The sequence below is a fragment of the Dendrobates tinctorius genome, unplaced genomic scaffold (assembly GCF_039654945.1).
Source record: "Dendrobates tinctorius isolate UK_male_01 unplaced genomic scaffold, ASM3965494v1 ptg000046l, whole genome shotgun sequence".
In the NCBI taxonomy this organism is placed as follows: domain Eukaryota; kingdom Metazoa; phylum Chordata; class Amphibia; order Anura; family Dendrobatidae; genus Dendrobates; species Dendrobates tinctorius.
Window position 1 is genome coordinate 35,398,117 of NW_027361714.1, and position 26,695 is coordinate 35,424,811.

At 43.0% G+C, this 26,695-nt stretch overlaps 1 protein-coding gene across 2 annotated transcripts in view; it reads left to right on the top strand.

The window, feature by feature from the left end:
* The window catches only part of ENPP3 (ectonucleotide pyrophosphatase/phosphodiesterase 3), a 221,176-nt gene that overhangs the window by 37,072 nt on the left and 157,409 nt on the right, over positions 1–26,695 (top strand). For both annotated transcript variants that reach the window (XM_073575819.1, XM_073575820.1), the window contains exon 2: positions 1,775–1,865. In XM_073575819.1, the coding sequence (XP_073431920.1) occupies positions 1,775–1,865 (91 nt within the window). The remainder of the gene's footprint in view (positions 1–1,774; positions 1,866–26,695) is intronic.

A 26,695-nucleotide genomic window follows, 5' to 3' on the forward strand; every position in this document is an offset into this window, starting at 1 on the left:
AATAAAGCTTTGTTTTTGATACATCCTAATATTTGGCTTTGACAAAACATTATTGAAACAGTCCTGTATGGAACGCATATGGATTTTTTTTTTACCTGCAGATTTTTCACATCTAATTCTAGTCTAAGGCCGGAGTCACACTAGCGATTAAATCGGACGAATGCAATGCGATAAAAAAATCGCATTGCATTCGTCCCAATGTTATTCTATGGGGCAGCTCCCATCATCCGATTTTTTTTCTGAACGTTTCCTCGGACCAAGACAATCGCAGCATGCTGCAATTGTCACCGATTTTCGGATCGGACTCGCCAATGCAAGTCTATGGGGGCGATAAAAAATCGGATTACAAACGGACCAGATATGTGAGTTGCGATAAAATCGCACCCGGTGTTCCTTACAAAAAGCCGGCAATTAATTTAGCAATACAGTAAAATCACACTGACAGGTTAAATAATGAAACGAAAGAATAGATATTGACACATATAATACAATATATATATATATATATATATATATATATAATTCATGCAGTTCTTCATAGCAGAATAGCCACTGTAACATTTGCCGGCTTCTGTAAATTCATTGCCCTACCCGACATGAAATGACACATGGTTTACATATAGTTAACCATTTCATTTCATGTTTTTTTTTTTTTTATGTCTATCACTAGTAATTAGATGAGGGTTTTTGTGTAAAATTTTGGAGTTGTAGGTGTTAATTTAAGGGGTTAATTCGTTGTAAAAAATTGCGGGGAATTCCGCTGACGTCACTGAGGCTGCAGGGAGTCCCCGCAATGTTTTACAACGAATTAACCCCTTAAATTAACACCTACAACTCCAAAATTTTATACAAAAACCCTCATCTAATTACTAGTGATAGACATAAAAAAAAAACCATGAAATGAAATGGTTAACTATATGTAAACCATGTGTCATTTCATGTCGGGTAGGGGAATGAATTTACAGAAGCCGGCAAATGTTACAGTGGCTATTCTGCTATGAAGAACTGCATGAATTATATATATATATATATATATATATATATATATATAAAATATGTGTCTATATCTATTCTTTCCTTTGTGTTTGAAAACCTGTCATAGGGCTCCATTAGATGTCCATTTTGCAAGTCTGCGAGAAAATCTCGCCAGACGGATGTCAAACGGATGGTTATATGCGATTAAAATCGGATGAATGAAGAAAAATTGCATAAAAAACGGATCACTGGTCAAGAAACATTTGTGCGATTTCGGACCGTTAAAATCGGACCAATTTTTTATTCGTTGTGTGTGACTCCAGCCTATGGAGAAAATCTGCACATAAACTTCAGCGTACCCACAAGAAAAATTTATATTTTGCGGATATCAAACACAGATCACAGGTCAGTTTACCCAGAGCAAGAAAATGCACATGAGTAGAAGACTTCTATAAATTAGGTTAGGAACTTAACCTAATGTGATAGATAAAATTTACAGCCAAATTTGCATGTAACGCATTCTTGTTGCAGAAATCCATATGCTCGCTGCCAAAACAACCCAAATGTAGATGATCAGGACTAATTTTCACTTGCAAAAATTTCTACAAGAAATCTGCTGCATGTGAACATACGCATATATCTGAGTAGGCTTGTTTGTGCAACGTATCTGCCGATTGTGAATGTATCCTATCTTTATAGACAGCAGTACAGCTGAGTTTATAATCTAAAAAAAATTACTGTATAATATTTATTAGTCATGCTGTATAAGATCATTTATACATTTCATTTTCTCTTACAGGTGCTTCTTGTTGCGTTGGTTGTGATGTCACTCGGATTAGGTTTGGGCTTGGGACTAAAAACGAAAGAGAAAGAACCGGAAAGACCATTAGGTATTAACAATCTCAATTTTTTTTTTTCTTTAAGATGGGTGGATTATATATTTCTTCTGAGTTTACTTGTTTTAGGGCTCGCTCACACTAGTGTATAAATAGAAAAGGGGGAGACAGGGCGCTTCCAATGCGTAGGTCTGTATGGAAAGTAGATGAGTGCACAGCAAGTGTTAGGCCTGAGTCACACTAACCTGCGCAAAATACGGTCCGTAGTTTACAGGCGTAATACGGATGAATGACCCCTAAATAGTGCTCCATAGGTCATCCGTAAGCCAGGTGCGGTCGCGTATTTTGCGCATGTTTGCATCCGTATGTAATCCTTATGGTATCCGTATGCAATCCGTATGGCGAGATTTTCTTGCAGCCTTGCAAAATGGACATTTAACGGTTTTGAGGCCTGCTAACTATTTAAATCATTAGCCTGCACCCTATTTCTACACTCAGAAACAGGTGGCTGCCTCCATACTGTCCATTTGTGAGCTTACTTTCACGAGGTGTGTTGGTGTTCTTTGTGCAACATGGCAGAGGGTCTGAGATTCAATACAACTGAGCAGGTTGTCTTCAACTGGCTTTTGTCACGCCGCTTTTGGCAACCATACCCAGTGATAGTGGATCCGCGGAGGAGGAGACGCATGTGGGTACATCCACTTTTGAGGCAACGACTCACAACAGGTCATTTTCACCGCCTCTATTCTTCTCTGCGGGAGCATCCTGAGAAATTTTAACAGTACTGTCACATGAGCATTTCCACATTTGATCGACTCTTGGAGACAGTGCGCCCTGGGATAACCTTTCAGGACACAAGGATGCGCAAAGCGAAATCTGCAGCGGAGCGACTTCTACTCACAATACGGTATGTACTACACAACCACATTCTCTATGTTCATAATGTGTGTGCTAAAGTATGTTTTTTTGCCTTCTTGGACAAATTTTGATGCCCTCATCTTACTCCAAATATGTTTCAACTTACACACCAGAATGTTAGCTCTAATATGTACTGCATATCACTTAGTCATTGTTGAACCAAATATGTGTGTGTTATTCTATCTCAATTCCTCTCAAGTTTGGTCGGTATGTAACTAATGTTTTTGGGCTTTAGGCATTCTAAACTTATCAATTTATGTTGTTCTACAGCTTCCTGTCCAATGGCTTGTCTTATGCCACCCTCCACCATGAGTTTCTCATTGGAAGATCAACCATTTCAGGCATAGTAAGGTCTACATGTACAGAAATCTGGACATGACTCCATCAAGTGGTCATGCCCGAGCCCAGGATGGAAGACTGGTTGAGGATATCAAGGGACTTTGAGGAGGACTGCCAGTTTCAAAATTGTATTGGGGCCCTGGATGTCAAACATATCCGGGTGCGTAGTCCTCCGAACTCTGGCTCCCAATTCTTCAATTATAAACAATACTTTTCTGTTGTATTGTTGTCTCTGGTAGACCCTCAATACAAGTTTCTAATTGGTGACATTGGGGCCTATGGAAGGATGGGAGACTCTAGAGTCTTCAAAAATTCCTTAATGGCTCGGCGGGTACGCACCAACCAGTTGGATCTACCACCACCACGCCAGCTACCAGGGTCCCCTGAAGACTCAGTCCCTTATGTCCTTGTGGCAGATGAGGCCTTTCTGTTATCGTGCAATGTCATGAGGCCATATCCCCGGCGCAACCTTGACCACAGGCGCTGAATTTGTAACTTGCACCTATCACGTGCTAGGCGACTGGTGGAGTGTTCCTTTGGGATTCTTTGTGCCAAATGGCGGGTACTACAGTCTGCCATTCAGTTGAGTGAACAAAATGTGAATGAAGTTGTGAAAGGCTGTGTTGTTCTGCCTAACTTTACCAGGATACATGATTGTTCCTCCTCTGATGGTGTTGTGCGTAGGCCGGACAATGTGCGCAGGGTGAGACCACCTATGAACCCTCAACGTAGACCGCTCTCTGGCCTCAAAGTGCGTGATATTTTCAATAATTACTTTTTCTCACTTGAGGGGGCAACTTCTTGGCAAGAGCATGCTGTGTCTATGTTATAATTTGTTTCTTTAAGTGTGTCTAAATATATATTACTCAACCCCTTATGATTCTATGAGTGTTTCATTGCATTGGTTAGTGTATGTTAGTATGTTGTGAGGGATTGTGAAACATCACACAGAGACGTTAACTATAGTAGACAAATTTTTAGTTTTGCCTTTTTTTTGTTGGTTTGCTTCAAGGCAAACATAATATTGCCATAAGAACATTTTGGCAATGGGCAAAATGACCCTTTGTGCCTTCTTTAACTTTTTTGAAAAGTAACATTACATAACAAAACACAAGAAAAGATTAGGCAATAACAACATTGCTGCATGACAATATTAAACTAGATTTGCAAAAAAAAGGTGAGCTCACATTTCACATTTCCTCATAATGTTTGCCAATCATAGAAAGATTCCACCATGACAGGCAAGGCTACCTCACGGCTTTCAGACAGATATTACCTGTCTGTAGAACAGAGAATATTTAACCATGCTATACTTGAAAGGATGAAAAAACAAAACTCACTGTTAAGACATAGAGAGAGCATGATATTCTGAATGCTGGTCGCCTTGAATTGTTTACTAGAGATTGTTAGCAAAAAAGGTGACTACTTCACTAAGGCCAGCACACCTTTCCTACGCATTAGCAAGTGAGTAGTGTCTTTTTATCCTTTCATTTTACAGTATAGCGTGTTGAAATATTCTCTTTTGTACACACATGTAATATCTGTCTGAAAGGCGTGAGGTAGCCTTGCCTGTCATGATGGATTCTTTCATATGATTGGAAAACATTGTGAAAAAATTTGAATGTTAAATTATGTACAAAATGTTGGTGATGGAGAACACCTGTTTGTTCCTTTCTATTTGGAGCACCAGTTAAACCGCACTGGACATCTCCCGCCATCAGACTCATAAATCCTCATAGGTTGGGGAAGGTGAACGTGGAAGAACAGCCTGTGGGTGCTGCTGGACACTGTGGCCAACATTGCCCTGTGTGGGGCCATACTGTTGCCCATGATGCTGGAATTGTCCTGCCTCCTGGGACTGTTGGGGATACTGGCCAGAGTAAGGATGATGGTGAGGGGCTACTTGTTGGCTGTGGTAGGCATGTGGCTCATACCCACCAAGATAGCCAGATCGTCCCCAACCAGGTTGGGACCAGCCTCCAACACTGGGTGGGTACAAGTGGCCATATTGGTGGGGGTGGCTAGAGGCTGACATTTGGGGCTGCGGAATAGAAGGTTGGGTAGGGGGAGGAAGGCGTTGAGGTGTTGGCCCACGTATTAGGGGCTGTTCGGACCCTGCTTGAGCAAGCATCTGTGTGGATGGTCTCATGCGCATTAGATTTCGTGGGGAGAGCTGCCACCTCTCCAGAAATTCAAATACCTCATATGGGGTATTGGGGGGGGTGCTTGCATCAAGCAGGATCTGAATACATCCCCTAATACGGAGCCTGACCTCACAGGTAAGGGCACGGAGATAAAGGGTGAGGCTACATGCATAGGCCTCCTCCCCATCATCTGTAGTTACTCTAGATAAATAATTGAGCACCCCTGTGTCCACAGTGGTCCTGCTCTCTTGAATAGTGACCTGGCGCCTTCTTCGTGTTCGCCGTGATATAAGAGCAGCCTGTGGGGAGGCCCTGATCTGGGCAGTTGGGCTGCTGCTCAAGTTGCCCGGCTCTTCCAGGATGGGTGATGGGGCAGCAGCAGACCGTCCTGGTGGTGTTGTGTGTTGGGCAGCCATTGGGTTGTCCTGTGATGCCTCATCTTCAGCCATCCTTCTTGCAGGGGGAGAAGATGGGCCAGCCACCTCATCCCCTACAGGATCTATTATGGGCTCTGCCTCTGAGGTCGTTCCTCGATCCGTAAGGTTGGATTGAGTTCTGTTATGAAATAGAACAGAGGCAAAAATACATCAATATTTTTGTCCCTGTAAAGTATTTGTGTAATGTGGTGTGAGGTATCTACTTACGGTCTCAGATCCAGAATTGGGGCGAGGAAGGACAGCCGGTCATAGTAGATGTACTTCCTTTTAACATATCCAGCATCCCCACTCCTGGACCGCTGCTGGCGTTCCCGGCGGAACTGGTCCCGGATGCTTCGCCAGCGTTTCATCACATCGTCCACTGCAATGTGACAGTAAATATTGTAAAATTCACATATTTGAGGTCACATTTTCTACCAGTAGTCTAGGCATGGGGCCTTCTGGGGTGTGCTTTCTACCCATGGTGGCATATGTAATGGGGCAGATACACAGAGTCTCTTTAGCTACACTTAATAATTTTTTTTGCTAGGAGGATGAGTTGCTTGTGGCCTAACCCAAAATTATGGCTGTGTGAAGCCACGTGTCACATCCAAATGTAACGGCCTCATGAGGCTAAAAGTACATGCACAGGAAGGGGGGTGCTGATTCTAGATTCCTTTTTTCTTGCACGCAAAGGTTACTGATGTTTTGCGTTGTACTTCCGAATTTTATGCTGCTCATCACGTGGTCAGTCACCAAAGTCATGGTACATCTGGCGACAGATGCGCCTCCATGACGCCTCCTTTCTGGCCCGGTTTGCATAATTTGCATCGCGTGGGTCCCAGATTTCGGGATGCTCCTGCACCAGGACAATGAGCATCTCCACATTTATGTACGTGGACGCCATGCTGCTGCTGTACTCCGTGGAGGCGTACTTCCTGGATGTCTGGAGCGCTTTTTGAGCTCATTTGCATGTCTAGGCTTCCTGATGATGGATTGGCCCATTTCCTGTCAACAGCCAAAAGATCTGCGTATTGCTCGCAGGTCACACGTCTGGTCCGTGTGTAATCCGTATTTTTTGCGCGCCCATAGACTTGCATTGGCGTACTACGGGCGTAGTACGCTGACAATCGCAGCATGCTGCGATTGGCACGGAGCGTAGGATATGGATGAGAAATATACGCCTGGTGCGTGGGACCCCATAGAGAATCATTTGTCCGTGTCTAATGCGTGCTTTTAGCGCCTCTCACTCGGCCGTATTCCTCGCCAGTGTGACTCCGGCCTTAGGCTCACCTGATAGGGTTGTGAGAGTCACAACACCTATAATCGCATAAAACAGCTGCAGCAGTCTGCACGAGGTCCAAGGACTTGGTACAAAGAAGGCTGGTAGTGCAATAAGAGACTGCGCTGCTGTGGTAGAAATCAAGGTATCTTTATTGCCAACGCGTTTCCTGAGCCAGTCCCAGCTCACTTCATCAGGTTGCCCTGATGAAGTGAGCTGGGACTGGCTCAGGAAACGCGTTGGCAATAAAGATACCTTGAATTCTACCACAGCAGCGCAGTCTCTTATTGCACTACCAGCCTTCTTTGTAGGAGTGTATAAATGGGACGAGTGCAGAGTGAGAAAAAAATTGGATTGCACTCGGACCAATGTTATACACAATGACAAAGTGCAGATCTGTTTATTTTTTTTCTCAGGTGTATTCGGCATGAGAACTAAATCGATGTTCTGCAATTTTACTCCACAATCAGTACAGTGCATAAAAAAAAAAACAGCTTCTATACGGACCATCAGTGTGACATCCGATTTTTTTTTTTTTTTACGGATACATTACAATTCTGTAGCATAGGAAACTATAAATGGTCCTGTAAAGGGTTAATAGCGGCTGAGTAAAAAAACATTGTATAGGGACAGCACACAGATGTCAAGTGAAAGAAAATTGTCCCACTCTCCTCGATGAGAATAGACCTTTTTTTTCGACAGTGTGAGTGAAGCCTAAGGCTATGTGCACACGTTGCAGATTTGCTGCAGATCCACAGCGGATTTTCCGGCGAAATTGCTGCAGATCCGCAAGTGATTTACAGTACAATGTAAATCAAAGGAAAAAAATGCTGTGCACATGCTGCGGAAAATGCCCCACGGAATCCGCAGCGGGTTATTTTAAGCAGCATATCAATTCTTTTTGCGGATCCACATGTGTTTTTACACCCATTCCATTATAGAAATCCGCAGGTGTAAAAACGCATGCCAATCCGTAAAGAATCCGCACAAAAAATGCATAAAATCTGCAAAAAAAAGCACAAATTTTGACCTGCGGATTCTGCCAAGAGGTGCAGATTCCATGCAGAAATTCTGCAGGCAAATCTGCAACGTGTGCACATAGCCTTACAATGAAATGTTCTGCAAGTTGTATTATATTTTGTGCTTCAATTCTTCATTGTTATCATGATCTCTGATGTTGGTGAAGGAAAAAGAGTTCATGTCACATTTAGGGGCTGAAAGACATAATTAGCCCTGTTTGCTGAAAAGTTTATATGATTGTGGCCAATCTAGAAAATACTGTTTGCTAGGAAGGCTTATCTCTAAGCTGGTACATATTATAATAATAATAATAATAATAATAATAATAATAATAAATTTTATTTTTATAGCGCCGACATATTCCGCAGCACTTTACATTTCAGAGGGGATTTGTACAGACAATAGACATTACAGCATAACAATAATCACATACAGTAGATTATAACAAATACCAAGAGGAAAGAGGGCCCTGCTCGCAAGCTTACAGTCTATGAGGAAAGAGGGAGACACAAAAGGTGGGTGGTAACAGTTACCCTGATTGTATGGACCAGTCATAATGTTAAGTGTGTAACAGTACAGACACAGAGGGCTAATGGAGGCATAAAGCATGTGGGAACATGATGCGGGGAACCTGGTTATGGTAAAACTTTTGGCTCTGCCACACAGGGATAGATTAGGTTAATGTGTTGGGGTGGTAGGCCAGTCTGAATAAATGCGTTTTCAGGACACGCTTAAAATTGTGGGGATTGGGGACTAATCGTATTGACCTGGGAAGTGCATTCCAAAGAATTGGTGCGGCACGTGTAAAGTCTTGGAGACAGGAGTGGGAGGTTCTGACTATTGAGGATGCTAATCTCAGGTCATCAGCAGAACGGAGGGCGCGGGTAGGGTGGTATACTGAAACAAGGGAGGAGATGTAGGGTGGTGCTGAGCCATGGAGGGCTTTGTGAGTGAGGGTAATAAGTTTATACTGAATTCTGGAGTGGATGGGTAGCCAGTGTAATGACTGGCACAAGGTAGAGGCATCAGTGTAACGATTGGTGAGGAATATGATCCTGGCTGCAGCATTCAAGACAGATTGGAGGGGGGAGAGTTTGGTAAGAGGGAGACCGATTAGAAGAGAGTTACAATAGTCGAGACGAGAATGAATAAGAGAAACAGTAAGAGTTTTTGCAGAGTCAAAGGTAAGAAAAGGTCGAATTCTAGAAATGTTTTTGAGGTGCAGATGACAAGAGCGAGCCAGTGATCGAATGTGGGGGGCAAAGGAAAGCTCGGAATCAAGTATGACCCCAAGACAGCGGGCCTGTTGCTGGGGAGTAATAGTGGAACCACACACAGAAATGGCAATGTCGGGTATAGGTACATTAGTAGAGGGAGGAAACACCAGGAGTTCAGTCTTTGACAGGTTCAGTTTCAGATATTGTGAGGACATGATATTAGACACAGCGTTTAGACAATCGCCGGTGTTTTCTAGAAAGGCTGGCGTGATGTCAGGAGAAGAAGCGTATAATTGGGTGTCATCAGCATAGAGATGGTACTGGAAACCAGATCTACTGATTGTTTGACCAATAGGGGCAGTGTACAAGGAGAAGAGGAGGGGACCTAGAACCGATCCTTGGGGGACCCCAACAGTAAGGGGAAGATGAGAGGAGGAGGAACCGGCAAAAGATACAGTAAAGGAGCGGTCGGAGAGATAGGAGGAGAACCAGGAGAGAACGGTATCCTTGAGGCCAATGGAACGGAGCATAGTGAGGAGGAGCTGATGATCCACAGTGTCGAATGCTGCAGAGAGATCCAAGAGAATTAGCATGGAGTAATGACCATTTGATTTAGCTGTTAGCAGATCATTAGAGACTTTAGTGAGGGCAGTTTCAGTGGAGTGTAAAGAGCGGAAACCGGATTGGAGAGGGTCGAGAAGAGAGTTTTCTGAGAGATAGCGGATAAGACGGGAGTGGACCAGGCGTTCCAGGAGTTTAGAGATGAAGGGAAGATTAGAGACAGGTCTATAGTTAGCGGCACAGTTTTGGTCGAGGGATGGTTTTTTAAGTAGTGGATGTATGATGGCATGCTTAAATGAGGAGGGAAAAATACCAGAAGAGAGAGAGGTTAAATATTTTAGTTAGGTGAGGGGTGACAGCAGGGGAAAGGGACTGAAGGAGCTGTGACGGAAATGGGTCACTGGTGCAAGTAGTTGGGTGAGAAGATGCAAGGAGCCTGCTTACTTCTTCTTCTGTGACTGGTTCAAAATCAGAGAGTGAGTTAGATGCAGTGGGGGAAGGAGGACAGTGCATGGTATGAGGTGATTGGGAGATAATTTCCTGTCGGATCTGATCAATTTTTTCTTTGAAGTAATTGGCCAGATCGTCAGCTCGGAGCTCCGTGGTTGGGGCCTGTACTCTTGGATTGAGTAGAGAATGAAAAGTGTCAAAGAGACGTTTCGGGTTATTGGACAGTGAGGTGATGAGGGTGTTGAAATAGGTTTGTTTGGAGAGGTGAAGGGCAGTGTTGTATGTTCTAAGCATAAACTTAAAATGGATTAAATCTTCGGGTAGATTGGATTTTCTCCACAGACGTTCGGCGCACCTGGAGCACCGCTGCAGGAAACGTGTTTGCACCGTGTGCCAGGGTTGTCGCCGTCTGCGTTGTGGTGTTCTATTTATAGGGGGTGCAAATTCATCCAGGGCACTTTGAAGTGTTTCATTGTAATGCTTCAATGCAGAATCAGGACATGAGAGGGAGGAGATAGGGGCCAATGAAGACTGCAAGTTCTTCATAAGTTTCTGGGTGTTAATGGCCTGTATGTTTCTATAAGTATGGACAGTGGGGGTGACCTGAGCAGCCTGGCAGTTCTTGATAGAGAATGAAAGAAGATTGTGGTCAGAGAGCGGGAGAGGGGAGTTTGCAAAATCATCCACTGCACAAAGCCGAGAGAAGACCAAATCGAGGGAGTTTCCGTCTTCATGCGTTGGAGAATTAGTAAGCTGCGAAAGGCCAAATGAGGAGGTTAGAGATAAAAGGTGAGTAGCAGACGGGGAGAGGGGAAGAGCAATGGGGATGTTGAAATCACCCATGATGAGGGTAGGGATGTCACAGGAGAGAAAATGTGGAAGCCAAGTGGCAAAATGATCCAGGAACTGATGGGAGGGGCCGGGAGGACGATACACCACCGCCACTCGCACGGAGAAGGGGGTGTAGAGTCTGACGGCATGGACCTCAAAAGAAGGGAAGACAAGTGAGGGTACTTGAGGGATAACCTGGAAGGTACATTTTGGTGATAGGAGCAGACCAACGCCTCCACCAGCTCTATTGTCTGATCTTGGGGTATGAGAGAAGTGAAGCCCCCCGTATGAAAGAGCAGCAGCAGCGGTAGTGTCTGACTGCTGGATCCAGGTTTCAGTAAGAGCCAGGAGGTTAAGAGAATTAGAAAGGAAAAAGTCATGAATGAAGGAGAGTTTGTTACACACTGAGCGAGAATTCCATAGTGCACAATTAAGAGAGACAGATGGCATGCAGGGAATATTAATAAGATTAGAGGGGTTTCTGAGTGTAGCAGTCGGGAGGTTTGACTTTCTATAACATGGGGGACCAGGGTTGGGAGCAATGTCTCCTGCGACTAGGAGAAGGAGGATACAAAGAGTGAGCAGATGGTTAAGTGATTTGTGAGAGCGTCTCTGATGTTGAATGGTGGGACTGACTGGATCTGTGCAGTTTAACAACGTGAAAAGAGCATGAGTGCTATACATAGGAGAGGAAAGAAGCGAGGGGCCAATGTGGATGGAGTGTAGAGAGTTAATGCCAGGGCGGTGGATGTGTGTGAATGCAGAGGCCAGGATTAAAATTACACAAATGCATATGGTATATATTTGTTGTACTCCAAATGTACAGGGAGTAGATGTATATAAATGTCTTACCTGTCTCCTATATTACCTGTCTCCTATATTATCTATAGCAATACTGTGTTAGGGCTCATACTCACTTACGAGAGATTCGCGCGATTCTCGTGCGAGTCTCTCGCATGAAAACCTGATAGGTCATCAGTGCTAAAGTAGTCAACAACCTCTTTAACCTAAAACAGCCTCCCATATAAGTGAACTTCCTACAGTCGCTAATGTAGCAGCTGTCATATGTATGCATCTGGTCTGCTCATGTAAACATGCAGTGGTAGTTCAGTGCCGACAGCTGTCTGACCCTTGCTGTTGGTCCCCGCACCCAGATCACTGTGATTGGTCAGTCAATCTGACTGACCCATAACAACATGATTGCGCAGGAGATGCTGAAATATCAGCACCTTCCACCCAATCAGTGCAGGAGCTCAGCACTGCCAGTGGCTGAGCTTCGGCACTAACATCCAGGAGCAGTGTCCGTGCCACCCCTGGCTTTTAACCCCCTAATTGCTGTGACCGAGTGCGATCACAGTATTCAGGAGGGAGGTAGAGGAATGGAAGCTCCCTCTGTCTTCAGATCGTCATTGTAGGACCCGATCATTGACATGGTGACCCAGGGTCATCATGACGACCCCCGGGTTATCAAGCCATGGAAAGCCTCTGAGATCATGCTCACAGCATGGTGTCAGAAGCTTTCAGCATAGGTATAATGCACTGCAATGCTAGTGCATTGCAATGTATTATACCTGCAATCAAAGTGAAAAAGCGAAAGTCCCATAAAGGGACTAGGTAAAAAAGAAAACTTTTTTTAAAAATATGTAAATTTTTTTTACGTCATAATAATAATAGTAATCACTAATACACATTTTTATGTAAAAAATAAAGAGAAAAAGTACATGTTTAGTATCGCCACGTCCAAAAATAGCCGATATATAAAAGTGTCACACTAGTTAACCCCTTCAGTGAACACTGTAAAAAAAATACAAAAAAAGTAGCAAATTATGCTTTATCATCATACCGTTTGAAGAAAGTGGAATAAAAAGCGATCAAAAACACGAATGTAGATAAAAATAGTATAACTGAAAACACCATCTTGTCCCGCAAAAAAACAAGCCGCAATACAGCTCCATCAGCAGAAAAATAAAAATGTTATAGCTCTCAAAATAAAGCAATGCAAAAATAATTATTTTTTCTATAAAAGTTTTTGTGTAAAAATGCCAAAACATAAAAAAGATATAAATGTGGCATCGCTGTTATCGTACTGACCTGAAGAATAAAGCTGCCTTACCAATTTTACCACACGCAGAACGGATGAGAAAAAAAAAGTGAATTGCTGGTTTTTGTTCATTCTGCCTCCACAAAAATCAGAATAGAAAGCGATCAAAAAATGTCATGTGTCCGAAAATGGTACCAATAAAAGTCAGCTTGTCCTGCAAAAAACAAGCCCTCACATGACTCTGTGGAATGAAATATGGAAAAGTTATAGCAATGCAAAAACTTCTTACAAAAAGCGTCTTTTAGTGTGTGACAGAAGCTAAACCTAAAAAAGATATACCATGTCATGATCCTATGGTAGACTTGGGACTGGTGCACCAGGGGTTAATCTTTGTGCCCTCTCTCTTGATCTGGGAATGCTTTTTATACCCTCAGGTTGCTCAAATCCTTGTCAGTTATACTCCTGCCCTCGGCTGAGTTAAGTTGACCCCTGTGTGCCTGTGCCTTGTGCCTGTTCTCGTGTGTGAGACCTTGGTTCTGACCCGGTCTTTTTCCCGTTTTGTATTTGCCTGCTGATTTGGTACTGTCTGCTTGTTCGTCTGGTTCTTTGACTTCTGCGTGGTTTGACTATCCATTCTGTCTGTCCCCTTGGTACCATTACTGCCTCTCCTGGTTTTCTGACTCCTTTGGCTTGGCCCTGACTACTCTCCTGCTTCTGGTGCTCCTACCCGGTGACCCTGACTTGTGTTATCATTCTGTGGTCTGGTTGGTCCCCGACGCATCCCACTAGCTCCTCCGGGTGTCCTGCTGTTGGCGCCGCCCCGGTCTCACCCCCTGTAGTCACGTGCCACAGGTCCTGTTTGCTGGTGATCGCATGCCATCCCGTCTCTGTCTCCGGATGCTGCGAACCCCGTTCGTCTGCACTGCACAGGATGTATTCGTACCAGTGGGTACCTAGCACGTGGTCCGTGATATACCATATATACTCAAGTATAAGCCGACCTGAGTATAAGCCAAGGCCCCTAATTTTGCCACAAAAAAACTGGGAAAACTTATTGACTCAAGTATGAGACTAGGGTTGGAAATGCAGCAGCTACTGGTAAATTTCCAAAATAAAAATAGATATCAATAAAAGTAAAATTAATTGAGACATCAGTAGGATAAATGTTTTTGAATATCCATATTGAATCAGGAGCCCCATATAATGATCCATACAGTTCACGATGGGCCCCATAAGATGCTCCATACAAAATATGCCCCATATAATGCTGAATAAAGTTCATGATGGGCCCCATAAGATGCTCCATACAAAAATATGCCCCATATAATGCTGCACAAAGGTTAATGATGGCCCCATAAGATGCGCCATTATAAAATATGCCCCATATAATGCTCCATAAAGGTTGATGGCCCCATAAGATGTTCCATATTAAAATATGCCCCATATGCTGCTGCTGCAATTAAAAAAAAAGACATACTCACCTTTTGTCGCTGGGGCCAGGTGCAGGTGTACTGAGCAGGTGGGGACACTGGCGTGCTTTCGGGGCCAGGTGCCGGTGTCTCCGCTGGCTCAGGCCCCTGGCACTTGCAATATTCACCTGACTCCATTCCACCGCCGCACGTTGCAGTGTCTTCTGGGTCTCTGCGGTGACTGTTCAGGCAGAGGGCACGCACAAAACACGTCATCGCACCCTCTGACCTGAATTTCACAACCAGAGAATGCAGAAGACCGCACAGCGTGGCTGTGGAACAGGGACAGGTGAATATCGCATGGCTCACCCTCCCCCAGTCCTACTCACCCTCCTGGCGCTCCTACATCTCAGTCCGGGACGGGCGCCGACATCTCTCTTCTTGTCTTCCTTCCAGTGCTGAGCGGTCACGTGGTACTGCTAATTAAAGTAATGAATATGCACGCTCCACACCTATGGGAGTGACCGCTCAGCACTGGAAGGAAGACAGGAAGAGAGATGCCAGCGCCCGGACTGAGATTCAGGGACTGATAATGCAGTGATGACACCAGGAGGGTGAGTATGATGTCTTCTGCTCCCCCATCCCCCCTCCTCCATTGGCAATGACTCGTGTATAAGCTGAGAGGGGTGTTTTCAGCACAATAAAATGTGCTGAAAATCTCGGCTTATACACAAGTATAAACTTTAAATCTAGTATCGCTGTAATCGTACCGACCTGAAGAATAAAGTCGCCTAATCACTTATACCGAATGAGGTACGGCATCAAAAATAAAACCAATTCTTCACCTTTTGTGGATTTGTTAATTCTGTCTCCCAAAGATCGCAGTAAGGCTCTGCGCACATTTATCCTGTGCTCTACACTGAGCGCTTGCATCGGGGTTTCCATGTAAATCTCTGAAATATGTGATTCAGAAAGAACCACCGGCGGAATATTCCCTAATAAGGTAGATGGAGGCACTGTGAATGCCATAGTACCTGTGATCCGGTAGTGTCCGTCTTTTTCAGCGTGCATAAAAACTCAGTCGACAACAGTTTTGTGCACCTCTGAAAGGAAGGACAACGCTGAAAAGAGGCCAGACAGAGTCAAGAGTAACTCTGCTGCCTCATTATAGTGAATGGATCCTTCAGTGGTTTCATCTGTCACGTAGCTAGAAGATTTAGATGGAAACCCCAAAGTATGTGCTCAGCGTAGAGCACCAGATAAATGTGATCACAAACGTTATGAAAAATGTTCCCAATAAAAGCTTCAACTCAATCTACAAAAAATGTCCCCACTCAGGTCTGTCATCTGTTAACAGAAATATAGGAGCTTCCACGTTACTGGTAGCACAAAGGCTCTAGAAAAGCAAAAACAAATTCAGCTAATTCTGCACTCCCAAATCCAAATGCCCCCCTCCCTTCTGAGCCCCAGTGTGCATAAACCACCTTTAGCATTCACATTTGACAGGGGTATAATTTCTAAAATGGAGTCACTTGGGGGAGGGATTCTGCTCTCTATTACTTAGGGGGCTCTGTTTATGGAGTCCGCAAACTAATCGAGGAAAATCTGCGATCCAAGAGGCAAATAGCGCTTCATTCCTCCATATGGCTAAGCAGTACTGTACAGCCACATATGGTGTATATTCAGCAGAAACTTTGGGACACATTCTGGTGCCAATTTTACTCATCTCTTGTGTGAAAATGTTAAATCTGGGGCTAAAACTAAATTTTTGTGGTAAAAATGTAATTATTTTTCTTCACTGCTCAATGGTATAAAATTCTGTGACACACCCTTGGTATCAATATGATCATTACACCCCTAAATTAATTCATTGAGAGGTGTAGTTTGTAAAATCGGGTCACCTATGGGGCATTCCACTGTTCTGGCACCTCAGGGGCTCTCCCAGTGGGTCATGGCACCCTCAAACCATAATAGTAAAATCTGCACCATAATAGGGTGCTCCTCCCCTTTTGAGCTTTGCGCTGTGCCTCAAAAGTAATTTTCATCCACATATGGGGTATTGGCACACTCAGGAGAAATTGCACAACAAATTCTGGGGTCCATTTTCTCCTGTTACCCTTGAGAAAATAAAAAATTTGGGGTTAAAAGAAAAATTTTGTGGAAATTTTTTTTTCTGTTTTCTTAGCTCTGTTATAAACTTCTTTAAAGCACCTGGTGGCTCAAGGTGCTCACCACACATCTAGATAAGTTCCTTGAGGGGTCTAGTTTCCAAAATGGTATCACTTGTAGGCGTTTCCACTGTTTAGGCACATCAGGGGCCCTCCAAATGTGACTTGGCATCCGCTCTCGATTCCAGACAATTTTGTGTTCAAAAAGTCAAACCTTTCTCCTTCCCTTCCATGTCCTGCCATGCGCCCAAACAGTGGTCTTCCTTCTCACAAGGGGTACCGGCAAACTAAGGAGAAATTGCTTAACAATTTTTGGGATACATTTTCTCCTGCTACTTTGTTAAAATAAATAATTGTGTGCTAATAGATGATTTTGAGGATAAAATATAATTTTTAATTTTCATGGCTCTACCTTATAAACTTCTGTGAAGTACCCAGGGGTTTAAGGTGCTCATCATGCATCTAAATACATTCCTTGAGGGGTCTAGTTTCCAAAATGGGGGTCACTTGTGGAGGGTTTCCACTGTTTAGGAACATCAGGGACTTTCCAAATGCGGCATGGCGTCCAATCTCAATTCCAGACAATTTTGCGTTGAAAAAGTAAAACTGCGCTTCTTCCCTTCCAAGCTCTGCCATGCACCCAAACAGTGGTTTACCCCCACATATGGGGTATCAGCATACTCAGGACAAATTGCACAGCAATTTTTGGGGTCCAATTTCTCTTGTTACCCTTGGGGAAAATAAAAAATACATTCCTTGAGGGGTCTAGTTTCCAAAATGGGGTCACTTATGGTGGGTTTCCACTGTTTAGATACATCAGGGGTTCTCCAAATGCAACATGGCGTCCGCTCTTGATCCCATCCAATTTTGCGTTCAAAACCTCAAATGGTGCTCCTTCCCTTCTGAGCCCTGCCGTGCGCCTAAAGAGCGGTCTTCCCCCACACACGGTGTATCGGTGTACTCAGGAGAAGTTGCACAGCAAATATTGTGGTTCGTTTTCTCCTGATACCCTTGACAAAATAAAGAAAATTGTGTCTGAAGTAAAATGATTGTGAAAAAAGGTTAAATGTTCATTTTTTTCCCTTCCACATTGCTTCAATTCTTGTGAAGCACCTGAAGGGTTAATAAACTTTTTGAATGCGGTTTTGAGCACCTTGAGAGGTGCAGTTTTTAGAATGGTGTAACTTTTGGGTATTTTCTGTCATATGGATTCCTCAAAGAGACTTCAAATGTGAGGTGGTCCCTAACAAAAATGGTTTTGTAAATTTTGTTGAAAAAATGAGAACTCGCTGGTCAAATTTTAACCCTTATAACTTCCTAACAAAAAAATTTTTTTTTAAAAATTGTGCTGATGTAAAGTAGACATGTGGAAAATGTTATTTATTAACTATTTTGTGTGATATAACGCTCTGATTTAGGGGCATAAAAATGTAAAGTTTGAAAATTGTGAAATTTTCTAAATTTTTGCAAAATTTATATTTTTTTCACAAATAAACACAAGAAATTTTGAAGAAATATTACTACTATCATAAAGTACAATATGTCACGAAAAACCATTCTCAGAATCAGTGGGATATGTTGAAGCATTCCAGAGTTATAACCACATAAAGTGACAGTGGTCAGATTTCAAAATTAAGGCTTGGTCATTAACCTACAAAGTGGCTTGATCCTTAAGGGGTTAAGATAGGTCAACCAAGTCTGATCAGTCGAGGTGTGACACTCTGCACCCCTGACGATCAGCTGTTCTAAGTGGTCACCGGCCGGAAGTACTCACTTGCGGAGCTGCTCTGTCTTCTGATGGTGTCCAAGGCAGGGTACGTCAAATCCACCTCCTAATGAATAGGAGGCGGATGTGTAGTACCCTGCGTCACTATCAGATTACGTCTGGCTCCGCAAGTGAGTACTTCTGTCCGGTGGCTATCACAGATAACAGCTAATCGGAGGAGGTGTTGAGTGTTGGACCCTAATTGATCAGACATTGATGACCTATCCTGAGGATAGGTCATCAGTGCTAAAGTAGTGGACAACCTCTTTAAGTTCCCACAATGAGTTTTTAATTTTGCATATTTTTGCTATGTAAAAACCCAGGAAAAGATTTATAAAAATCTCCTGCCCACTATGTATACTGACCTGCGGTACGTTTTTTGAAATCCACAACATGTCAATTCCTCTTGCTGGTACTCTATGTGCAGATTTACCCCCATCGAATTTAAATTTAAGTTGGATGCGGAAAATCCAAAGGCAAAAAGCATACCCTTTTACATTGTGGAAACACACTAAAAATGCATGTAATCCGTACATGACTATCAAAGTCAATAAATGCCAGTAAGTATCAAAAGCAAAACTTTATTTCAAACGTGACATATCGAGAAGAAACATAAATCCAGCGTCAGGACCACTATAAAATGCATATGAAAACAGAGGGAAAATACATGTTGCCTAATTTAGAAAATCTGCAACATCACAAATTCACCAAATGCTCATGATGGGATCTTAGCCTTAAGGCTTGTTCACACATTGCATTTTGCTGCAAAAAAATAGTGTGTACAGAACCAGCAAAGTGAATGGAATTACTGAAATCTCAAGCACAGACTTGAAGCAATTAAAAAGGAATCTGTCAGTATGATCAAACCCTCCTAAGCCATCTATTTGGGTACATAGGAAGCTGAATAAAGTGGTGCCTACATGCCCATCTAGACATCTTAGGACTAGAGTTGAGCGAATTTGTTCGGGTTCCCTCTTATTCGGCAAGCTATATCGCTTACCGATTAAGCTGCAGAGGGAACGCAGCTTCCTGGATCATGCCGGCTGATCGGCGCCGAAGCTGCATGTGTCGTGGCTGTGTCAGTCACATGCATGGAGAGCCTGTTTATTGGGCTCTCCATGCATGTGCTGTGACTGTGACACAACCGCTTCACATGCAGCTGCGGCGCCGATCAGCCGGCGCAATCTAGGAAGCTGGGGTTCCCTTTGCAGCTTATTCGGTAAGTACTACAGTTTGCCGAATAAGAGGGAACCAGAACAAATTTGGTCAACTCTACTTAGGACTGTTGAGCCAACTGACAGATTCCTGTTAATGTTAAGATTTTCACAGACCAATAGTTTGAATGGGTGATTTTCATCCTTGACACCGATAAAATATGGACATGTCTATATGATATTTTTGTGGACATAGGGTCTGCAGAAAAAACGGACATGAGAACAGTCCCATAGACTATAGTATATGTACATACATGTTGTAGATGTGTGATTGAGGCTTCAGACACATTTTATAACTACTTTTTAAAAAGTCTAGAAAAAGATGTTTGTCCAAGTGTACTCAGTTTGTTAAAGACATGGACGTTGCCCCCCTAAATTCCATCTAAATATTGGTGTAAATGTGCACCAGTCAGGCAATGGTATTAAGGAGCAGTGTGTCACACATGCCTAATACAATAATTTTATATATCTGTTATTAAGGAATATTAAGCCTGTGATTAATGGGTCATCTACTGCAAATACTCTGAGTACGGTAATTGTATAAATTATCATTGCATTGTTGCATTGTTACAAATTACCAAGCTATCCTGGGAAAGTCAACTTTCTGGCAAATGTTAAAACAAGAAATGCCAGATTAGTGACTTTACGCCAGTCAGTTGCAACACAGTAAAACTTAATTAGTTTCTTTCTCTGCTTTGGCAGAAAAATGAGGAACACCCAGAATGTTTTTTCATGTGCCTTTTAGTAGTCTAGATTTTGCTATTTTTCACCTGTTCTTAATTTATGCGTCATTGTTCTTTTCCTGGAGGGGCGTGACTGGTTGAGCACTTGAGCCCCTGATGGTGGGATTTGGCTTGGCTCCCAATAAACACCAGCTTCTACTCCAGGATCAACCTCGGACGCACGGCAGCTGACCCCCAAGGGACTGATAGCTAGAACAGCCCAGAAGGAGAGGACAGCTGATACAAGCAGGTACTTTACTGGTGCTGCTGATATGCAGGTTGGCACTGGCAAGTGCTAAGTGAACCTGCTGATATTCAGACTGACACAGCAGGTGCAGGTGGATCCGACTGTTATAGAGACTGGCACAGCAGGTGCAAGGGGGTCTGGCTTTTATACTGACTGGCACGGCAGGTGCAAGCTGGCCCAGCTGTAATACAGACTGAGATAGCAAACACTAGCAGGGAGGTTAGGGATGGACAGAAAGACACTAGCAGGACTAGCAGACAGGGACTCGAGGACTAGCAAGCCTGTTTGGAAACAGACTAACAATGTTTCACAGGCACCTCATTGCAGGTGAAGGTGCCATAAATTATAAGTGTCTCCCAGCCATTGGATGATGATGGTGCATGCGGCTCCTTTGAAGGAGGGAGTGTGCCCTAAACACATTGCCCAGGGATCTGCGTGCAGTGCGTATACCACGTGCAGCAGCCGATGAGGTAGGAGGAGGGAGAGTTGGATGAGAGCCACAGAGGTGAATGAATCAGCATCCCAGCCAGGGGAGAGGGGAAGCATGCAGGGACATCCCCTGCTTCACACAATGACTGAGAGGTAGAGGATGAGGGCCCAACCACAAGATGTTGGATATGGAGATAGAAAGAAAGGTAGAGTGGACATTCCACCTGCTGTAGATGATTAAGAAACGTTGTGATGGAAGTGTGTGGGAAGTTGTCCAAAGTTCTGCTTCTACTGGCTGACTGTCCCAGCAAAACATACTACGAGAAACATCTGGATCCATCCCATATGCCAAACGAGAGATCATCAATGGGAACGTATCAAGTGTGTGGAGGTTGCTAGTTGATAAACCTGTACTTCACCACATAAAATCCACCCGATCTAATACATTGAAGAAAGACAAGTTTGCTGTAGTTTCTGAAGTGTGTAATCGCTTCATTGAAAATTGCATACTGTGTTACAAACCTGGACAAAACCTGACAGTGGATGAACAGCTTTTTCCAACTAAATAAAGATGTCAAAACATCCGACAAATATATGGAAGTAGAAATAACTATGCAAATTTTATTAAACAAATAAAATACACCACATATTAAAAGATGGGGATACAGACACAAAAGGAGCTGCAAACACAGGATGTCCTATATCTCTGCAAGAATTCTAGATCACATCTCAGAACTATGTAGAAATTAGTGAACAAATATAGGCCACATACAAAGTGATAAATAAATCAATAAACCGGGTAATCCAAAGGAGAAAAATAGAGCCTAAATGGCTAATGAGTGTAAAACAAAGAATTGTATATGTGTACATATATAATTTAACCCTTAGGAGACCCGGTTTGCATAACGCAAGCCATCCTATTAATCAATGTAGATCAAATGATAACACTGAACTGCAAAAAAGAAGTAATAATGAAGTTGATAAATAAAATAGTGCATAGGTTAAGTGCTCTACTTAGAGGGGAGATAATTATGCAAGGTGCAGACAAAGAAACTAGATCAATCAAATCTCAAGCCTACTAAAATAATGCTGAGTACTTGATAGAAGTATAATACCACAGTTAGAGAGTTGTTGAAGATATTATATACGAAAAATAATGATGCTCATATGGAGGCGCTGAAGCAATGTTGATAAATCATTATTCCTCAGCAAAAATTGCAAAAATGCTGTGTTCAGGTTAAATACCCAAGCCAGGAATTAATGAGATGAATAAATATCAAATGTTCATTATTATAAATAGCTAAAGTGCCAAGTGCTTATAAGATAGATTAAATTGTATTGTATGCATAGGCAGACAGTGTAAACAAGAGGAGAGGCTTAGGAGATATGATACATGACCTGTGGGTACAGCACGGAGCCCCGAGGCGCGTTTCGCGTTGGCTTCTTCCTGGGGGGGTTTCGTGTGGAGGGTAAACTATTATGTGGTCTTTTTATGCCAAGTTTATTCAGTGGTGGCAGCGGCATGACAGCGGCACTTCTATTGTCCTGATCCGGATGCGATGTCAGCACAGGCTGGGTCTCGCGTCACTGGTCTACTCTCCTCTCCGACGCATCAGAGGGGGCGGAGTCAGCGACGACTCGGACGCATCACCATGGAAACCTGTATTCCGGGAGATCCAGGAAGTGCACACCACTGTAAGATGGGTGCACGGGCATGAAAGGCCGGGTTGGTAATGTGTTCTGTGAAAGTAACTAGTGTGTTTGAAGGCTGTGTTTTTAATGGGTATATCAATAGGATTCGATCAAGTGAAGTGCACAGTGTGTTCATGGAGATGGATAACCCTATAAACTATTTCATTAAAAAGCCAAATTGGAATGTATATAACATGTGAATGGCATATGAATAAAAAAGTCAGTGACTATAGTGAAAATTTAGTGTATTGATGCATATAAATTAGTTATATTATTTAATAAGTAATAAAAATATATATATTAGAAAATAAAAAAATATATACAAATAAGAATTAATAAAATATAATAATGAAAAAGTAAATAAATAATAAAATTAATAATAAATGTTTGTGTGGGTGATAATAAATAAAATTAATTGTATAGAATAAAAATTCAATAGGCTACCATATTAAGAAGTATCCAATATTTCATAGATATAAAATATTACAGTATATTAGAGGGTGACATAAAGAATCCCCAAGTGAGGTTTAAGGTTGAAGAAAGCAATTACTTTTAAATACTGAAGTGAAAAAGTGAGAAACTACTGGTGAGGTGAAAAAAGTATTTTGATAAATACTTAGAAGTGACAAAAATAGATCAATCAACTTATAATATAAATAAGTATATATAAAGTGCAGGTGCCAATGTTTACTAATTCTTAAAAAAAAAATAAAATTGGAAATGCCAGGTATCTAGGCCTAGTATTTGTTGATATTAAATAAAGATGTCCTTTCACCTAATATATAGCCAATAAGCCGGACAAAATTAGAATAAAATTCTGGCTAGTAGCTGATGTAGAATTCAACGGGTTTCCATATTTGGGAAAAGATGAATAACGTCCGGCTGATCAGTCTCTTGCAGAACACGTTGTTCTCAAACTAATGGATCATATTTTGAACAAAAAACGAAATGTTACTACAGATAACTTTGCCATCTACAGTAATTGAAAATTGTCAATACTGTCATGATCCCAGTGCAGGTTGTTGAGATGCACGACAGGGGTTAATGTCTGGAGCGCAGTGCAGGTTTTGACCTGCACACCTGGGGTTAATAATTGTGGCCTCTCTATGGTTCTGGGAGAGCTTCTTAAACCCCTGGGAAGCTCCAATCCCTGTCAGTTATACTTTTGCCTTTGGCCGAGTGTGGCGACCTCAGTGTGCCTGTGCCTGTTTGTTGTTATAGCTTGTTTATATGGTTCTGACCCGGTTCTGTTCTCCGTTGTTTGCCTGTTGATTCTGTACTGCACTACCCTCTCTGTGTTTGACTCATTGCCTGTGATCTGACTACTCTCTGCTCGCCCCTCTTGTATCTTGCCGCTATCTCTGTGTATGACTCATTGGCTACGTCCTGACTATCCTCCCTGTCTATGCCCCTTGGTAACTTTGTCTTGCAGTTACCCTGCTAGGAGTTATCTTGCAGCTCCTAGCTCTGTGGAGTTTAGGCCACGCCCCTAGCAGTCACATGCTTCAGGCCCTGCTGTTCTGTAGTACGCACCTACTCAGCTGCTGCCCGCTCCACAGGTATCTTTGAGCACTGTTCGCTTTACTCAGGACACGCGTACTGGCTCAGTGAGCAAGTTCAGTGCGGTGTTTGTGACAAATACACTGAAAAGCAAAGAGAACGAGCTTTGTGGGAGCGATGAATCGTGCAATGAAAGAGATTAGTTTTTGGCAAAAACCAATGAACATATACATACGAGACTACTCTGATGAAGAATGGTGACATCATTCTTATAATTTACTAAGGAAAGCCACATAAGAATGCAATTTTGCTCAGTAGCCATCACCCAGATGTAGAAGTTGGAAACAACAAGAGAAAAAAAAACGGACACGGTAACATTTTTTATCACAAAATAATGCTTTCATGTATCCTTTAAGATGTGTAGAAGTAAGATGTGTAGAAGAGGGGTTACAAGGACACTAATCTTCAGGAAGGCAAATTTCCAACATTTGAGAGATGATCTTAGTGCAATAAACTGGGACGATATCCTGAGGCATAAAAATACACAAAGAAAATGGGAGACGTTTATTAGCATCCTGAATAGGACCTGTGCACAATATATACCGTATGGGAATAAACATGCTAGAAATAGAAGGAAACCACTATGGTTAAATAGAGCTGTAAGGGGCGCAATAAGTGCCAAAAAGAAAGCATTTAGAGAAATAAAGCAAGTAGGTAGTGATGAGGCATTAAATAAATACAGAAAATTAAATTCTGTAAACCGCTAATCAAGACAGCAGAGATTGAGACAGAGAGACTCATTGTCAGAGAGGGTAAAAATAATCCCAAAATATTCTTTAACTACATAAATGGTAAGAAGCTAAAAAATGATAGTGCTGGCCCCCTTAAAAATAGTCTGGGTGAAATGGTGGATGAGGATGAGGAAAAAGCCAATATGCTAAATTACTTTTTTTCAACAGTATTTACACAAGAAAATCCCATGACAAACAACATGATCAGTGATAACAAAAATTCTCCATTAAATGTCACCTGCTTAACCCAGCAGGAAGTACGGCGGCGTCTAAAAATCACTAAAATTGACAAATCCCCAGGCCCGGATGGGATACACCCCCGAGTACTGCAGAAATTAAGCACAGTCATAGATAGACATTATTTTTAATCTTTAAAGATTCCATAATAACAGGGTCTGTACCACAGGACTGGCGTATGGCAAATGTGGTGCTAATATTCAAAAAGGGGACAAAAACTGAACTTGGAAATTATAGGCTAGTAAGTTTAACCTCAACTGTGGGTAAAATGTGGGAGGGTTTTCTAAGAGATAGTATACTGGAGTATCTGAAGAAGACTAACCTCATGACCCAATATCAACATGGGTTTATGAGGAACCGTTCCTGTCAGACTAATCTGATAAGCTTTTATGAAGAGGTAAGTTCCAGACTGGACCAAGGAAACGCAGTGGACATGGTGCATATGGACTTTTCAAAAGCTTTTGATACAGTGTGTTAGGGACGGCGGAATGCACTAAATAATATATAATAATTAGTGCGTTCGCCGCCCGGCGTCCACCGTGCAGATGATGTTACGCTGCTGCTATGTAATGGCATATGCACTATATGGCGGTATAACGCACGCGGGTTGAACGTCACCCGGAGTGCGCTGGGCGGTCTCTGTTCCTTCACAGAGGCGCCGAGGCGTTAAGTACAAAGACCGAGCCTGTTGATGTCACAGGACTCAGTGGAATGCACGCACAGTATATGGTGACAGGACTTGGGCCCAAGACACAGGGTCCGCGTCCCTCTAGACCAGTGGTTCTCAACCTTTCTAATGCCGTGACCCCGCAATACAGTTCCTCATGTTGCGGTGACCCCAAACCAAAAAATAATTTTGGTGGCTACTTTAAAACTGCAATTTTTACATTATTAACCTTTTTTACACCAGCAGGCTTTCTCGCTGGCTCTCTTGGCTCTCTGCCTCTTGCCTCTCCGCCTCCTAGGCTTCTGTCCTCCGGCGCTTGCTGCGTCCGCCCACTGATGACGTCAGCAAGCGCTGGACACACGTAATGCGCTGCTATGGACTGTGGAGCATTCCCCCGCCCCTTAGGCCCCAGACAGATGATGCAATCATGTCTGCGCATGCGCGCAGGCATTCAGTTTGGAACGCGCATCCGTAACGGCGTGTGTTCTAGCTGAATAGCGCTGCTGCAGACGGTAGCATGACTTCTCAGTGACTAAAGCTATCGGAAATATGTATTTTCCGATGGCTTTGGGCGACCCCTGTGTTTTGGGGATCGCGACCCATAGGTTGAGAACCGCTACTCTAGACCTACCGTGCATGCGGCATTGCAACCGTGGACGCCAAGAAGTACAGCAGACTGCAGAGCGGCGACAGGCACTACCGCTATACGACAATGCACGGTAGTAGGCACACTGTCGGATGCTAGCACTGTAGAGGATGCGTACTGTGGCCTGTAGCTTGCCACTGACTGGCACTGACTCTATCGCTAGTTCCCTATCCACACA